At 46.4% G+C, this 16,089-nt stretch overlaps 1 protein-coding gene across 1 annotated transcript; it reads right to left on the bottom strand.

Annotated features, from left to right (window-relative positions):
• Positions 1-4,488: 4,488 nt before the first annotated feature.
• LOC121432806 (proline-rich protein 30-like) lies at positions 4,489-5,577 on the bottom strand. Its single transcript, XM_041630957.1, has one exon. It carries the CDS (start codon positions 5,575-5,577, stop codon positions 4,489-4,491), a length of 1,089 nt encoding a protein of 362 aa, XP_041486891.1.
• Between the last annotated feature and the right edge of the window lie 10,512 nt (positions 5,578-16,089).

A 16,089-nucleotide genomic window follows, 5' to 3' on the forward strand; every position in this document is an offset into this window, starting at 1 on the left:
CAGATAGCTATCACCGGTGAATACTGATGGAGCTCCAGTATCATCCTCATCTGATGGCGAAAGCTATAAATTATTAAAATAGAAACTGCAGGGTGCATTTCTGCATTTAAAAATCCTGTAAACTGGTGAGAGACCATGAACCTCAGAACTTGAAAAGTTTACAAGAAGACTTGAAAAAAAAATAAGGTTTACAAAAAAATATCCTGGACCACATGTGCTATGTAGAGTGGAATACACAATAAACTGGAGGGTGGTGGTGTTGGTGGTGTGTATGTGTGTGTGTGTCCGTGTGTGTATGAGTGCTTATGTGCATGCGTGTGTGTGTGCCCATGTGCATGTGCATCGCCTCATGTGTGTGTGTGAGTGCATTTGTGCACGCGTGCGTGTGTGTGTGTGCGCGCGTGCGAATAGATAAAAAAGACAAGGCTTCACAGAGTGCTGGGGATTTAACTGGACCTCGGAGAATCCAGAGTGGATGCAGAGTTACCATTAATATTATACAATGAGACAATGCTTATACAGGAGTGCAGCTGTATAAATAAGGAAGCTTCCAAGTCTCCATTTGAGAGAACGCTTTGAACAGAAGTCTGAAAGCAATTCTCCGCGCAGGCATCGAGAAGAGGGGGGAGAAGTGAACGAAAGGCCAACTCTGCTGCTGTCCAGTTGTTTGTTCCTTGGGTTAGGTTTCTTTAAGACCTCCAGGGCATAGCTCACACACCTCTGATGCTGAAGGTCTCTGCAGTTGTGATGTGAGTGAATTCTTCTGCTCTCCCAGTCCCTGGTGCTCCAAAGCTTCGAAACCCCACAGAGCTCCAGTGCTGCAGACCTCCTAAAACCCGCAGACTTCACTTCCCACAGAGCTGCAGAGCTCGCTGTGGACTCCTGTGGCTCGCACACTACACTCCCCACAGAGGGCCAGTGCTCACGAACCTCCTGTGACTCGCAGACTACACTCTTCTAGAGTTTTCTGAGGCAATCTCCTGGGCTTGGCAAACACTGGCTGGGTGCGACCTTGGCAGGGTGGAGAGCTCCTTTCACTCTGCCACTAGAAATCTGGCTAAAAAGGGGTGGCAGATAATCATTCAGAGTTCTTATTTGTCTGGATAGCCTGCTGACTGGGGACAGAAAGGTCATTGGACACAGGACGTCACTGGGGCACCACAGCAGATGCACACTGAAAACATTTTCCGTAGTGAGTTCTTTGCATCTGTGACCTGAACCAAAAGGCTCCAACTTTGCCCACTCCCAGACAGGTATCTCTGAGTCCGTAACAACATCTTCCTCATTTCTCCATAAGGAAGCCATATTCTTTTATTTACCTCAGCAGTAATGTTGGATGACCTACAGAGAAGAACACATTTGTTGATAAAATGCAAGCGTTCAGCAATCCAAGCCTCTAAATTTAGAAAAATTGTTGACTTTTAGCCGAGAACAACTTTGGAAATTTACTTGCCTCTCCAAACAACCAAAACGTTACACATCAATTACATCTGAAGAACAAAGACAAACTTACAATTAAGAAATTTTCAGGCATCAAAAATTCAGATAGAAGTGCTGGAGAGGTAGTTAAGTAGTAAGGTAGGGGTGGGACTTCTCTGGTAGAGATCCTGAATTCAATTCCAGCCTTCAAGCTGGGTGGCCACCTGTAAACCCCACCCCCTCCATACCCCCTACCCCCTATAGGGGATCTAGCGCCCTCTTCTGGCCTCCTCATGTACTTGCATTCATGTGTGCATACACCCCTCCATATAATTAAAAATAAAAATACAACCTTAGAGCAGTCCCACCTCCCTCAAGTGGATTTTAATAAGTGCTGAGAACTGGTTAAGGCTTCCGGCTGGAGACCATGGTTGGAACCTGCTCCATTCTTGGCCTCTGACTGTCTGAATAGTCAGCTCAGCAAAATCTTTACTCTGTGTCAGCTACGTAGCTATCCTGAACCTTTAACAAAGGCAGCTACAGAAAAGCTTCACAGGGCATTCTCTGCCACACAGGGTACCATGCTAAAGGGCCTTCCAGCTTGTCAACAGCATCCACAGAAGGAGAGGAAGGAATGGCCTGTGAGGAATATTGCTTCTTTTGTTTTTCAAGATGGGATTTGTCTGTGTAGCCCTGGCTGTCCTGGAGCTCTTTCTATAGACCAGGCTGGTCTCGAACTCAGAGATCCACCTGCCTCTGCCTCCTGAGTGCTGGGATTAAAGTTGTGCACCACCACTACCTGGCAGAAATATTATTTTTTTTTTAGTTATAAACTGATTGGCCCAGTATCTCAGGCTTCTTATTAACTCTTACAACTTATATTAGCCCATCATTCTTATCTATGTTAGCCACATGACTCAGTACCTTAATCAGCTGGGTAGTCACATCTTGCTTCTTCTGTGGCTGGGACAGGACTGCCAGGAATATTAATTTTTAAAAGAAGGAGATATTTTAAGGTTATGTAGTCTAGTATCTTCCAAAGTTGCGTTTTCTTAGCCACCACTTATTTACTACCTGTTACCTGTGATACAAAGCGTCCTCCAATGGCTGAAGTATTAGAGGGCTTTTCCCCAAGTGGTGGCTCTACTTTGGGAGGTTCTAGACTTTAGGAGGTAGGATCTACTTGGAGGATGTGGGCCACAAGGGACCTGTCCTAGGAGGGTTATTCTAGACCACTTTCTGTCTTTTACCCATCCCGAGGTGCTTAGCCTCTGTCACGCGGTCTTGCGGCCATGGTGATCTGCCTCGAGTGGGTACAGAATCAACAGATTCTGAAACCTGTGACTCTTTGGACTAAAATAAATCTTTCTCCGCTCCAGTTACACATGTGGGGATTTTGTCACAGTGATGCAGTAGGACTCCCCTTCTCCTTTGCTTTTCTGCCAATGCATCTTCCCTTCCTTTTGAGACGAGGGCTTTCTGTGCCCTCCTGTGAGGAACATGGTAGTGATTTGACTGTAACTATCACAATGTTTATATGTGATACTGCACAACTTAGATTAGATCAGAAATGTGGGGCTATTATGCTTTGCGTCCTCGGGACTTGCCAAGGGGTCACACACTGCCATATAAGGGTCTCCCTGCTAGTGGCTTTCAGGTTCAGAAAACAAAACTGACCTCTGCATGTAGAGGACCTGGGACTACATAAACAAACAGAGGTGTCTGGCCCTTCCCCAGCCGCCCCCCCCCCAATCTCCAATTACTTTCACAATCCAATCTCACACTAGCGAGAGCACCAGTGACTCTAAGGGGAGCCCTTTGCTTCACCGAGTTTGTGCTCCTAATCACCCAACTTATGAGCAAAATGTAATAGTCATTGTACGCTGTTACGTTTGAGATATTTTGTAGTGGCGTAAACGAATACAGACAGATTGTAAAAATATATATAGTTTTAATGTAGAAATAGACTTACAGAACCACCGTTCCCGCGGAGACCAGGAAAGCAGAAGAGACAGCTCGGAGCACGCTCGCCAAATTTATAGGCAGACATTAGCCCGAGGCGAACATGCCCCCTAAGGGCGGGACTTATCCCTACATAAAGGCATGCACCACCACTGTGGGGCTACTGCTACCCCTTTTAAAGTTGTTCTCTCTCTTCTCTCTTTCTCCCCCTCCTTCCCTCCTTCCTTCCCTCCCCTCCCTCCCTCTCTTTCTCTCTCTCTCTCTGGCGTGTGTAGTGTGCCCACAGAAGCCAGAGAAGGGTGTTAGGTCTCCTGGAACTAGGGTTGCAGTTTTGAGCTGCCATATGGGTGCTGAGAATTAAACCTGAACTCGCAGGAGCAGCATCTAGCGAACCACTCAGCCATCTCTCCAGTCCTGGAGCCTTCTGGTCTGTACATGGGATTTCTTTGTTTGCCTGTGAATGAGTTGTTCGCCATGTCTTTCCCAATGAGGAAAATGGGCTGCTGTGTGTCCACCCAGGCATGCCCTGAGAAATGGCCCAGTGACCTCTTCTTTGATTCCAATTATGTGTCCACAGACTAGAATTAAACCAGAAAAGGGCCTTGCAGAGGTCTCTAAGCAGCTCAGATACTGGGATGTGTGGCACTTTCTGTCCTTGACCTTCCTTTCCCTCCAACCTTGTTGAGAGACCTTATCCTATAGCCCTTGAATCCACCCTGTGGGCACAGTAGGACACAGACACAAGTCTCAGGGTTAGACTTTATTGGATACAGTGAAGGCTGAATGGGGCCTTGGGTGCTTCTGGTCTTCAACCAGGGGAGAGCAGACTCCACAAGGGGTTTCCAGGGTTCAGGGCAGGAGAACACACTTGGCCTCCGGCCAGCCAGCCCTTCAAGGTGTTGCTGTGGCTTCCTAAGGTCTGAGAAGTCCTGGTAGGGAGGGTGGGGTTTGGAGAGGGTGTTCCATAGAGTCTCCGCTGCTCTGGAATTAAGGTGGTAACTTTTGGAGAATAGATTCTGGAGTCGCCAACCTCTTTGGGGCTGTAGACAATCTGGGCCTTAGGGAGGCAGTGACCCATCTTGGTGCCTGAGCTGGAGGCACGGAACATTAGCTGGATTTTAGTGATTGGAGGCCTGCAAACTTGAGGGGCCCGGCCTGAGAGAGTGTGTCCATAACTTGAGCTTCTGGGGTCTGGGTTGTAGGCAGTTGCCGCAGGACGATCTCTCCTTGAGGACTTGCTTCCTGCCGTTTTTTTGGTGGTAGCAAATGCAAGGCTTTGGCCTGGTCCCGAGATAAGTGGAGGCCGAAGCCAATACCTATGCAGAGAGGCCCAGACTCCTGGCCCTGAGCACAGGGCAGTAGTTGAGGGAAGGCAAGAAGCCTTGCCCCCATCTTGTACTTGGGGGTGGGGCAAGACCGGGTGCGGGGCTGGAGGCACTGTAGACAAATGGGATACTCCACGACTGGGGCCTGGCCGGGTGTGGATGTGCCGAGACACATGAGCCGCAGAAGCAGTAGCTGGAGATCTGTTGCAATTCTGCAGCGCCCCACACGGACGGCTAGGGCTTGGGCGAGGGCCATTGGGTCCTTGAACTCTGCAGGGTCCACCTTGCTTGCCTTGCATCCCCCTGCCACCCCAAGGGACCTGGTGTTTTTGGATTGAGGACACTGCCGTGTTTGTTTGTTACTGGAAATCCCTCCAGAAGGGGGGCTGGGGCTGGGGGACGTGGCTGGGGAACTATGGATGCCCTGGAGGTGGGGAGGAGACTGGCAAGAGTGAGGAGAGGAATTTTGTACCTGGGAAAGAGAAGAGTGATGGGAAAGAGGAGGGGAGGCGCCCAGCTGGTAGTTGAGGGGAGGGGATGAGTGTCGTGAAGGAAGACAAGGGTAGTTCTGGTGAAAGAAAGTGGGGGAACTCGGGAGGGAGGAAGAGAATGGGAGGGAAACACAGTCAGAATTTGAGTCGGAAGAGTAGAAGTGAGGGCCAGGAGAGTGGGGCTGTGGCGGAGAAGAGAAGGAAAAATAGGCTGGCCTGTGAGACGGCAAAGGTAGGTGGGGAGGAGGGAGGGACTGATGGGGGGAGAGAGATGCTAAGTTGGATGGAGGGGAGTCAGCAAACTGTGAGAGGACCTGAGGGGGACACCCTGGGGGTACTGTGTTCTGTAGCAGCACCTGGTCCTTGTTTTGAGGCAACATTGCCTTGAATCCAGGAAAAAAGTGGGCGGGGCCACAAGACTAATTAGAGACCTTCCAGTTGGTGACTGCCTTCTGCCACAGCAGTGTGGCCGCTGCCTAGTTTCACTGCAGATGTCAGCAGCAGGCCAAGGGAACACGAAGCCTCTTCTGCTTGTCTCTCGCGTGCTCAGTCCGGAGCCTGCATCTAAGCTTGGCTCTTCACTTTTTCTTAGCCATTCGCTAGAGATGTACGGAAATGGGGAATGAGAGTTGTCCCTTGGGTGCCGAGGGGCAACCCTAACTCTGGGTGGAAACGAGAAGACGACCCAGTCTGGAAGACCTGCAGAGAAAAAGACAGAGATCAGGATGTTGGAACGATCGGTCCACTTCTGGACTCTGCTCCAGGCACTCAGTTCCAGTGTGAACTTATCACAACCCTAAATGTGAGGTCTTCGGGTGTAGTTCAGCTGGTAGAGCCAGCGCTTGCCTAGCATGCATGAAGTCCTGGGGTTGATCTCCAAGAGCACATACACATGGCATGCTGGCTAAAGCTTGTATCCCCAGCAGGAACACAAGGAGATCAAGACCAACCTGGGTTACAGGCATCTGTCTCAACATAACAGCAAAGACACTAGCTGTTTGTCACCTTTGAGGTCAGAAAACCTGGCGGATGCTCTAGAGAAGGGTAAAGCAGCGGAGCAGATCAGAAGGATGGAGGAAAGGATGGAGATGGGAAAGGAATGGAGATAATAGGCAGTTTTACCAATGTGGATTCCTTCTGCTGTTTCCAAGATACTTCCTCAAAAAGGGAAGAGAAAGCAGAGTCACAAAACAGTCTCCTCTGCCTCCAGCCTCTGACCCCTACACAGACTCTTACCCTGAATTCCACTCCTAGTGGTGCCTCAAGGCCTCTGTCAGGCAGAGCTCTTCTGTGGTGCAGGGTTTTGTCCCTCTATCCCTGACACACAGATTTTGTAAGCATCCTGACTTCCTGGCATGCTGGCTCCCCTGGCCACTTGTCACCCTTCACAGTGGTGTCCTTCTCACTCAACCAGGCCTTGACAGAGGTGACTGTCAGACCCAGTGGCAGCAACAGTAGGGTCAGCAGGTAAATGGCTCCCAGAGACTAAAGCTTTGCCTAAGGGGCGGCATTGCTGCCCCCAGTGGGAGCTGAGGGGCTCATTCCCTGGAAGCGGCTTTCTCTGGTATCAAAAGCCTATGTCACAGAGGTCAGATAATGACATCATAGATTCTGTTCCCCCTCTCCCCCCATGCTCCAGATCTCTCTCTCTCTCTCTCTCTCTCTCTCTCTCTCCTCTCCTCTCCTCTCCTCCTCCTCTCCTCCTCTCCTCTCTCTCTAAGACAGGGTTTCTTTGTGAAGCCTTGGCTATCCTAGAACTCGCTCTGTAGACCAGGCTGGCCTTAAACTCACAAAGATCCGTCTGTCTTTGCCTCCCAAGTGCTGGGATTAAAGGTGTAGCGGCATAAACGAATGCAGACAGATTGTAAAAATATATATAGTTTTAATGTAGAAATAGACTTACAGAACCACCGTTCCCGCGGAGACCAGGAAAGCAGAAGAGAGAGCTCGGAGCACCCTTGCCAAATTTATAGGCAGACATTAGCCCAAGGCGAACACGCCCCTTAAGGGGCGGGACTTATCCCTACAATATTTTGTTGTATAGCAACAAGCAACTGGAATGTTTTAGATATTTTAAAAGTTGATGTTGAGACTATTTAATGGATTAATTAAATTGCAATTTTGATTTTATGGATAGAATAATAACAACTAAAAATTATGAATTAGCTGGTGTGGTGGCACATTTCTCTTCTCCCAGCACTCGGGAGGCAGGGGCAGGTGGAATGCTGAGTCTGAGGCCAGCCTGGTCTACATAGGCAGTTTCAGGCCGGTCAGGGATGTCTGGTGAGACCTTGCTTAAAATAAGTGAATAGACAGACAGATAGATAGATAGATAGATAGATAGATAGATTTAGAAACCACTCAAATCACAGCTTAGAGAGAAAATGAACAGACACCATTGCTGAAATAAAATGTTATACTTTATGTCTTGTAGAACCACAATGAAAGATAGGGAGGACTAAAGGAAAGAAGCTTTCAAGAAAGACGAGCCAATAAATTCATAATGAATTTGATGGAGGAAGGTCATTGGCTAATAAAGGAACTGCCCTGGCCCATTTTATTGGTTAGAGGATAGGAGGGAGGAGTAAACAGAACAGAACGCTGGGAGGAAGAGGAAGTGAGCTCAGAGACTCCACAGCTCTGCTCTCCGGAGCAGACGCCTCAGCAGAGACGCCATGCCCTGCTCCCTGGCAGACACACGCAATGAAGGTCCGACCCAGGATGGACATAGGCTAGAATCTTCCTGGTAAGCACACCTTGGGGTGCTACACACAGATGATTAGAAATGGGCTAAATTAATATGTGAGAATTAGCCTAGAAGAGAATGGGCCAAGCAGTGTTTAAAAGAATACAGTGTCCGTGTGATTATTTCGGGGCATAAGCTAGCCAGGCAGGCGGCTGGGGTGTTGGGGACGCAGCCCTGCCGCCGCCCTTATTCCTTCATGAATTAAGGAGTGCGTGATCTTTCCCCAGGGTATGTGACAAAACACTTATTCACCCTAGATTGGGCAATGTCCCTCACGGTCCTGGGCATTCGAATGCTTGGTCCCTTGTTGGTGGCATTGTTTGGGGAAACTCAGGAGGTGGGGCTTTGCTGGAGGAAGTGCGTCGCTAGAAGCAGGGTAGAATAAAGACTCTGGCCATACCTAGTTTTCTCTCTCTATTTTGTGTTTGCAGCAGGAGCTCTCAGCTACAACTCCAGTGGCCATGCTTGATACTCCTGTTCTATCATTGAAACAGTCTAAAACCATCCTGTATAGAACCACAAACCCAAATGCAACCTTTCCTCTGTAAGTTGTCTTGGTCATGGTATTTTATCATGGCAATATAAAAGTAATTAATACAGGTACCAATGACAGACCAAAAAGAAAAACTTCAACCAAGTCCACTTTGCTGAACTAACATGTTTATTGGAGTTATTTACAGAGCATGGATGAGGGATTGCTGATGGGAGTTGTGTCCCCCAAATGTCCATGTCACTGCAGTCTCACCCATCATGGAAAATGACCATAGATAAGCTGGGTCATTGTGCTAGCTAGTTCTATGTCAACTTGATACAGCCATAGTCAACCGACAGGAGGGGAACTTCAGTTGAGCGAAAGGCCTCCTTCATATCTGGCCTCCAGTCAGGCCTCTACAACATTTTCTTAATTGGTAATTGAAGGGCAAGAACTGAGCCGAGGGAGTGGTGCACCCCTTGGTGGTCTTGTGTTCTATAAAAAAGCAGTCTGAGCAAGCCATGAGGAGCAAGCCAATAAGCAGCATTGGCCTCTGCATCAGCTCCTGCCTCCTGGTTCCTGCCCTGCTTGAGCTCCTGTCCTGACTTCCTCCAATGATAAACAATGATGTGGAAGCGTAGGCTGGATAAACCCTTTCCTCCCTCACTTGCTTTGGTCATGGTGTTTCATCACAGCTATGACAACTCTCAGACAGTCATGAAATCCCATCTTCTCCCAACTTTCTACCTCTTTTTGGTCTAGCACTTCCCAAGGTTGCATGCAACAGAGAGAGTGACGGCCTGAGTTTCAAATGGGATTCCTGGGACTAGGGATGTAATAGCACCATCAACATAGCACCGTAAACCTGGCTTTCACTATAGGACCAGCTCACCTCTTCTCCTCAACAGCTGATAAACACCGAAAAAGTTAATGTACAACAAATAAAATAAATAAGAACAAATCAAAACAGAAAGGCAGGGTAGCGGAAACACAGAAACAGAAAGTAAAAAGAAGAATCTTAAAACTTTAAGATAAGAAAGACAAACTGTCTATTGGGCTAAGCCATATGGAATATAGCTCAATTGCAGATAAAAATAATGGTGTGGAACTTTTGCTGTTTCTGTGAATAGCTGGCTGCTGTGTGGATTGCCCTCCTTCCATAAATAGCCACATAGAAGGTATGAGTACAGCTCTCCATGGCACAGAACACAGTTTCTCTAAACAGTAGAATACGACTCTGCAATAGAAGGGGTACACATTCACAACAACCTGGATGATCGTCAGAAGCACTGCGCTAAATAAAAGGCAGAAGATACGAAAGAGCACGAGCTATATGATTCCATGTATCTGAAGTTCTAGAAAACCCAACCCATTTAGGGTAGAAAACAGCAGGTGGGTTGCGCCATGGATCCAGAGAAGGGTAGGATGGTGCATTCTGGAGTTCTGGAAATGGTTTACGTCTCAATTGTGATGTGCACTGCTGTGCATTTGCCAAAATGAACTAAATGCGCAAATCAATGAATTTATTCATAAAACTTACTATAATAAAATAGGTGCGATAAAATAATACAATAAACTAGTTATTTTGAATGTTCAGTTGAATACAAAGACAGTGACTTTTCATCAATAATCGTGGATGCTGAGGGCCCATGAAAATAGTATTTTCAAAACACTGAAGAAAAACTTAGTGCACACAAAGAAGGCTGTGGTAAATTTGACATTGGCGTGCTTTGGAGGTGGCTGGAGGGTTAGGAAAACACATTATCAGGGTTATCAGAGGCATTTTTTAATGGGTTGATGGCATACTGTCCAGCAAGTTCCTAAGTATTTTGGACTGCAGGGACTGAGCCTGAAAACCGTCAAGCTAGACCAAAGCATAAAAGAAAGTGAGAAGAAGTATTCCAGTTGCAGGAGTCACGTTTCTGAAGAAACCAGTGCTAGAATCTGTGATGCAAAGAGAACAAGGCAGATGACGGAGGCAAGAGGCATTTGAAATATTATTGACATGTCTCCCGTCACCTCCCCCGACTGTCAAAACACCCTTCTCTGCAGAGGAGACCCAGCCCAGCCTTGAAAGATGGCCTCTGGTGTGCCAAGGATACACTGAATGACTTTGAAGCAACAAAAATGGCTGTGTGTGTGTGTGTGTGTGTGTGTGTGTGTGTGTGCAGCACAGTAGGAGAGGCCTTGCTTAACATGCAGGGGCCCTGACTTCAATCCCTATAACCTTCACCACCCCCAACAAAACAGAAAACAGAAAGGAAGGAAGAGTTGGTCTCTGTTGTTGTCTAAGCCTGGAATCCTTTTCCGGCTATAAATTGAAGGAACAATTGGGCTCCAAGGCCCAGGTATTTTATGAAGCAGTAAAACAAGAGTGGGTGGTGGGAAAGATCACGTCTCAGGGAAGCACCAGAGGGTGGGCTTTCTCTAGGGCATCTGAAAGCAGCAATAAAACCATGTTAAAGTAGATGGTCTCCATATTATCATCACCAGGTGTGCCAGTTCTGGGCACTGTCAGTATAATTTCTCATCTCAACCACCACTGGGCTCAGATGTTATCTTTACTAGAACACTGCAACCTTCAAATTACCATATTTCTTTACGTTTCCTTTTCTCTTAGAAGGTACTGTCTTCTACACAAAAGAAGAATTCCCAGTCATGCTCGCCTACATACTTCTGTTTTAAAGGTTTGGTTGCTATTTTCTGGAGCCATTTGAACTCATGTCTCCACTCCCAAGGGCACTCCAGAGCCCCCACGTTTAAGTTATGGATGAGAAATAAACACTCCTACCAAGGCAGTTGAAAAGACAAAGGAACAGAACACGAGTTAGTAAATTTCTATCTTTAAAAAAAGTTTTCTTGTGTGAGTGTGTGTGTGCGCTCACACTTGCGCTGATGGCAGTGAGGAAATGGGACACACATGCACGTGACAGCAAACCTGTGGAGGTCAGACTTGTAGAAGTGAGTTCTCTCCTTCCACCATGTGGTTCCCAGGTTTGAACCTAGGACATCGGGAGTGGCAGCAAGTACCTCTGTACACTGAGCCATTATATCAGTCCCCAATTCCACCTTTTTATATGACTACTTCACCATTTTAATTGTGATTAAACTTTGACACAGTGAAACAGGAATTGAGGTGCCATATTTTTATTAAGTATAAATTTCAGTTAATTCATAATATTCCCCACTGACAAGTCATATGCTTAAAATGGAAGCTTAGTTGTCTCATTGTTTTTATATTGCATTATTATTCATGATTATAATATGCCAATTATAAGGACTCATTTAAAAAATTTTAACTCCAGAAACATACTATGATGGATAAACTAACAAAAATCTATTATTGATTCTCTTTTTGTATTTTAGTATTTATATTTTTACTAACACACATATATATGCACATTCATTTAAATATAAAAACTCCATCATCCGTGTTTCCTTTGTTCATCATGTTTATCTGACTTCACAATTGTTACTAAAAGTAAATGTGTTATATAGAAAATGGAGTATTAAAAATTATCTGCTCAAAATATCAGCAGTACAGGGGGTGGGGGTGGAAGCTGGAGGATCGGGAGTTCAAAGTCAGCCTCTTCTACTTGAGACCATGTTTCAAAAAACAAAGAGAAACAAAGCAAGAAAAACCCTCATACCAACAACAAAACTAAAACCCACCAGTTCTGACGCTGGCAGGAAGGAGCCTCTTCCAGAATCATCTCTTGAGGAGATGCGTGTGTTCCCAACAAAGATGCCCATAAGGGAAGCTTAGGGTTCTGGCTGTAGCTCACTCACTGTAGGGACTTAGGAAGTGACATAAGTGGTGGGAAACGAAGCTGGTGTTGGGGTGTGGCCATGGCGGGACGCTCCTGGCCGCAGCACAGTGATGTCCCTGCACAGAGAACAGTAGGAACAGAGAGAGAACAGTAGGAAACAGCTAATAACACACAGTTTTCATGATGAGGAATTGATTAGATGGGCACACAGGCTGCCTGTGATCTTCAAAGGAAGAGAGATAGGGAGGCTTGGAGGGGAGTCAAGGTCAAATACTAGTTCACTTGTCATTCAAGCCTGTAATTGACACTAAAGCAGACATGGCTTCCATGAATAAAGATGCCTTGGCTTGGAAGCAGTCCTCAGGAATCAGTACTGAGAAGTGTTCACGGGAGCTTTGTATTTAACAGAGTGTGTGTCCGCCTATTAAGAAAGTATTTGAGAGCCCGGGAACTGACTCAGCTGGTCAAACGTCTATGCCAACCTGAGAGTTTGATCCTTGGCAGCCACGGCATGGAAGGATAGACCTGTTCCCACAAGTTGCCCTCCGGTTTCTACACTCTTGCTTGGTATGCACATGTGTGCATGCATGTATGTATACACACACAAGGGGGGGTAAATAAATAAATGCATATATTCAAACATTCAAAAGAAAGAAGTTATGCAAGTTGACCTACTTGGGTCAGACCTGGAGGCTAATTACCAACTCCAGGGACTCAGGACTTGGCCTCACACTGCTTTTGACCTTGATGGCATGGCCACTGTCTTCTCACCTGGCACCCAGGGTCATCTTGTTCTCCCTGAAGGATCAACTATCAAAATATTTTTACACTAAGTCCTGAAAGACTGAAAAAACAAGCCAAATGTGTTGTCATGTGATGTATTTACTTAAGAAGATTCATTCTTGCTTAATAATTATGTTTGCACACACATAAAGACATATAAACACATGTCTCTTGTGTGCCCTCCATTGTCTCGTCGTTTCCCTCACTCTAGGACACTCCTGCAAGAGTGTAGTCGCTTGGTCACGTGAGAACTGCATGTGTTGTTTTAGGAACATACCCTATTGCTCTTTGGAGGCTAGAACACACTTCCCTGATGACACCTGCCTCTTGCACCTTATCCATGTTCCTGTTTCGCTTACTCGCGTCCCTGTGGTTCACACGCCTTTCCTCAGTGGCAAGTCAAATAGGCGTCTTCCTTCCCACGTGCTCGTGTGCCACTGACATGCCCTCTGTGGCTATGTCTGCATCTGTGGACACGCTCTGCATCTCTTCTCCATTTCTGTCTTCTCCAGTGTTACGACTTGAACCCAGAGCCCTGTGTATACTAAGCCAGAGCCTTACTTCCATATACTAAGCAAGCTCTCTACCACTAAGCTCCTTCACTGGCTAGACAGCTTCTCATGTTGCCCAGGCTAGGCTCCAACCTGCTATATGGCTGAGGGTGACGTTGAGTTCCCTACCCTGAATCCACCTCCCAAACCCTTGAGTTTTATACGACTGCGTAATGTATACCACTGTGCCTATTCCTTGTCTCTTCCTCTTCCTTCTTTTAATGTCTTGAAAATTTTTTTGGCAATTTAATTGATGTATATAATGTACATTGGTCATTTTCATCCCTTCTCACTCCTGTTGAACCCCCTCTTCCCAAAAAGTCCCCCTTCTACTTTGTTATAATTGTTTCATTTCTGTTGTTGCTATTTACTGAGTTTAGTTAAGGTTGCTTGCATGGGTATGGGCCAGGATTATTTGCAGGATTGTGGGTAACTTACCCATTGCTACACTACTGAAGAAACGAGACCCCTCCCAGCAATCATTACCTGTCTCCACCTTCTGAAATAAATGGAGTGTATGTTGAGAAGAGCTAGTCAGTGTGGGAAAGACGCCGAGTAGAACACAGATTGCAGGGCAGTTCTGAGGTAAGTGAGGCAGGGCAGCAGAGGAGAGGATGAGGAAAGTGATGACATCGGAACAGGGGCGTCTGAGATTCATGCACATTGACAATATAGAAATGATGTCCCTCATCTTCATCTTTTCTTTCTTTGAACTAAAAAATATCATGGATGTATGGTGTGTGTGTGTGTGTGTGTGTGTGTGTGTGTGTGTGTGTGTGTGCATGTGGTGCCTACCATGGAAGATGTGTAGACGACAGTGGGCCATGTTGTGGAGTCAGTTCTCTCCTTCTCCCTTTAATGTACATTCCCAGGATTCCACTCAGGTTGCCAGGCTTGAGTAGCAAGCTCCTTCACCCAGTGTCCCGCCTTCCCTAAGTTTTACTATTGTATCTGTGTGAGCACCCACACCATGGAGTGTGTGTGATGAGCAGAGACAACCTGCAAGCGCTGATTCTCTCCTTCCACCATGTGGGTCCCTCAGATTGGAAGTTTCCATGTATAGCCAGGCACGGTGTCAAGTGCCATAACCTGATGAGCCGTCTTGCTGGACCCAGACCAATGTTTTCCCCCAAGAAAACTGTATTCTCTTACCATCAACTTCAGAAATTGAGTGTTGATATACTATCTAATATTTAATACATATTCCAGAGATTCCCAATGTCCCCAATAGAGTCCTTCATTGTTTCTTCCTTCTTGCCCAGTATCAACCAGGGTCATGTGTGACAGCTGGTGCTCCCAGGTCCTACCTCTGCTTGACTGGGAAGCAGCTTCAAGTCTTCCTTTGGCACAGGTAATGTCCGTTTTGTCTTCTGCCTTTTTGCTTTTGGAGACAGAGTCTCACTATATAGCCTTGGCTGGCCTGCAGTTCCCTATGTAGAAACCCTGACCTCAAATCTGTAGCATTCCTGCCTCTACTTCCCAATGCTGGGATCCCAGGCAGTGCTACCACACTCAGCTATACGCTGCCGTCTTTTGAATATTATGAGCAAGTTATTTTACAGAATGTCTGTCCATTGTGACTCACTTATTTTCTTATAATTGCATTGTTTGTGTCTGCCACATGTTCTCTAAAAATTTTTAAAATTGTGTTTATTTATTTAGTGTGTGTGTGTGTGTGTGTGTGTGCGCGCGCGCGCACGCGTGCACGCAGGCACACATATGCCATGATACAAACGTGAAGATTAGGTTTTCTACTTCTATCATGTGGGTTCTGGAGCTTCAAGGCAGATCATCGGGCATGGCAGCAAGCCTGTTTATCACAAGGTCTTCTCACTGGCCCCTTATAATTACATCCCCACGACACATCTTTGGTACAAGTGCTACAGGTGTATAAGAGTGTGCCCTTTCAGTAAATCCCTTCAGCCCATCTCATGGTTGGTGGTTGTCACTTTACTGGGTTGAGGTCACTGTGCTCCTGAGCCTTATTCTAAATGCTGGGTCATTGTTTCTGGCATAGTTCGGTGCCTTGTTCGGATCCCAAATTCCATATATTATCATTTCCCATCTTCCTGAAATATTTCCTTTGTCACTTCTTTTGTGGGAAATATCTTCTGCACAGGAAGAGTCTCAGGTTGCTTCTGTGAGAATGCTTTAATTTCACATTTTCTTCTGGGATGGTTTAATTTTGGCTGTCAGCTTGATTAGGTGTGACATGAACTAAGAGATAATGTCTTTTAGTAGGTCTTCAAATTCCTGGAAGGATTAACTGAGAGAGAAGCCCTCTCCAACAAATGTCTTTTAGTAGGTCTTCAAATTCCTGGAAGGATTAACTGAGAGAGAAGCCCTCTCCAACAAAAAGAATTCCAAGGGAAAACAGTGATGCTTTTGCCTGCTGCCTTCATCTTTGCTGGTGCATGGATCCAGCATGCTGTTGCTGTCACTTGGCCAGTCTTTGCTGATGTTGAAAACACGGATAATTTGGCTTTACAACCTGGACTGAAGATCTGTGGCTTTTCAGGAGTTCTCTAGACCATCCATGTCACACTGGGTTTACTAAAGCACCCAGCCTC

The sequence above is a fragment of the Microtus oregoni genome, unplaced genomic scaffold (assembly GCF_018167655.1).
Source record: "Microtus oregoni isolate MIOR12 unplaced genomic scaffold, Mior012 000036F_ref0000092, whole genome shotgun sequence".
In the NCBI taxonomy this organism is placed as follows: domain Eukaryota; kingdom Metazoa; phylum Chordata; class Mammalia; order Rodentia; family Cricetidae; genus Microtus; species Microtus oregoni.

Excerpts from the sequence above, each read along its gene's own strand:
- LOC121432806 (XM_041630957.1), bottom strand. The coding sequence starts at position 5,577 with ATGTTGCCTCAAAACAAGGACCAGGTGCTGCTACAGAACACAGTACCC.